Source organism: Hypanus sabinus, unplaced genomic scaffold (assembly GCF_030144855.1).
Source record: "Hypanus sabinus isolate sHypSab1 unplaced genomic scaffold, sHypSab1.hap1 scaffold_220, whole genome shotgun sequence".
Classification (NCBI taxonomy): domain Eukaryota; kingdom Metazoa; phylum Chordata; class Chondrichthyes; order Myliobatiformes; family Dasyatidae; genus Hypanus; species Hypanus sabinus.
This window is the reverse complement of record NW_026780309.1, coordinates 176855-178507: the sequence shown is the minus strand read 5'-3', so window position 1 is coordinate 178507 and position 1653 is coordinate 176855. Positions and strand designations below refer to the sequence as shown.

The 1653-nt window shown below is 52.5% G+C and overlaps 1 protein-coding gene across 1 annotated transcript; it reads right to left on the bottom strand.

Moving 5' to 3' along the window:
* Nucleotides 1–213: 213 nt before the first annotated feature.
* LOC132387775 (C3a anaphylatoxin chemotactic receptor-like) lies at nt 214–1167 on the bottom strand. The gene has a single exon (XM_059960139.1). It carries the CDS (start codon nt 1165–1167, stop codon nt 214–216), a length of 954 nt encoding a protein of 317 aa, XP_059816122.1.
* Nucleotides 1168–1653: the final 486 nt, after the last annotated feature.

The following is a 1653-nucleotide window of genomic DNA, read 5'->3' as shown; positions in this document are numbered from 1 at the left end:
TTGTGTAGGCGGAGGGTATTTGGTTAATTGACCATTTATTGACTGACTGAATTGGTACGGTACATTGTTGAGCGAGTGGTCTGTGTTCTATGTTCTGAGAGATTAAAATAAGAGTGTAGTAAAGCCTCCACTGCCGACCATAACTGCATTCGACTGTCCACTGTGTCGGTAGTCAGGGGATATCAGTCGGACGTCTAGCCGCGAAGAACTCCCTCAGACATTCGTATTTGAGGCGAGGTTGGGGGTTTGGGGCTGGGTCTCCGATTCCAGCCTCTGCTCGGCCAAGGCCAGATGAAGCGAAGTGAGGATGGAGCGCCTGAAGACCTGGTGGAATTCGCGGCCAACGAAGACATAGAGAAGCGGGTTGAGGGCGCTGTTGAAGGAGGCCAGGGCAACAGTGAATAATGACAGGTCCGGGGGAATCGGTTTCACGATTGCAACAAGGTTGCAGACAGTGTTCGGGATCCAACAGATCATAAAGGTGATGACAACGGTGATGATGAGGCAGACAGACTTCTTAGATTTTACGAACCTCTTCTCTTGCAGCCTACAACCAACCAGGGAGTAGCTGGTGATCATAATTAGAAGGGGAAGACCGAAGATGAAAACAAACCAAAATGGCTGCAAGACAGTCAGTTCCTTCTTCCAATCCTGAAGCAGGAGGACGGGCTTGCACATGGCGAAGGCTAGGATCCAGATTCCGAAGCAAGCCCCACGAGCCCATGTGAGGCTCAGTTGTTTCTGGAACCACGAAGGCCGAGTAATAGCCAGGCAGCGGCAGATGCTGATCAGACATAACAGATAAATGCTGGCGGTTGCGTTGAGGAACGTCAACGTCCTAATAAACTCCATGGAAAAGTAGGCGTTGTCCCCAAAGCAGATGAGGGAGATGTTTGCCATTCTGAAGGGAAGGGTGAGGCAATAGATCAGGTCAGCCAGAGCCAGGTTCAGGAAACACACCGTGTGGACCTTACTCTTCATCTTGAAGCCCGTCACCCAGATGACTGCGCCATTGCCCGTGACGCCCAGTAGGACGGTGAGGGTGAAGATGACCATTGACACGACGGAAGGTGCTCCCCACTCCATTCTGTTTCCATCGGCCGTGGAATTGTGAGAGGAGAGATTCCCAGCGAGCGTCGAACTGGTCATTCCTTCGGAGAACGACATTGTCGGATCTGGAAGATGAGATATCGTGGAAGTGAGAGGGGTGCAGAGTGGAGAGGTGGCGAATTCAGGAGGAGGTGTGAGAGCAAAGAGGGGACGAGAGGATGGGGAGCAGAGATGGGATGCAACACGGAAGAGAAACCTGACACAGCGCAGCGTCGCAGAGACCACAGTCGTCTCGCATTCCAGGTCACTTAACCCTGACCGGCATGTCCCCGATCTGTCAACGACCATGTGATGTATGGCCGTACATTAGAGAAAGTCACGCGCGGCCGATCTCCATTAAGGAAATGCACCCGACCACTGACGTATTGTGCATCTTGCATCGGCCTCTACAGCCAGCCGAGGACCCAAGGATGACAATTCCTTAGAAGAACATTCTACTGGACTGGAGCGATCAAGCTACTACCAGTACTAGTTCTTGCTCCCGTGAACGTGCCGGATTCCCGCGGGTGCTTCGCTTTCCTCCCACATTCCAAAAACGCTCTG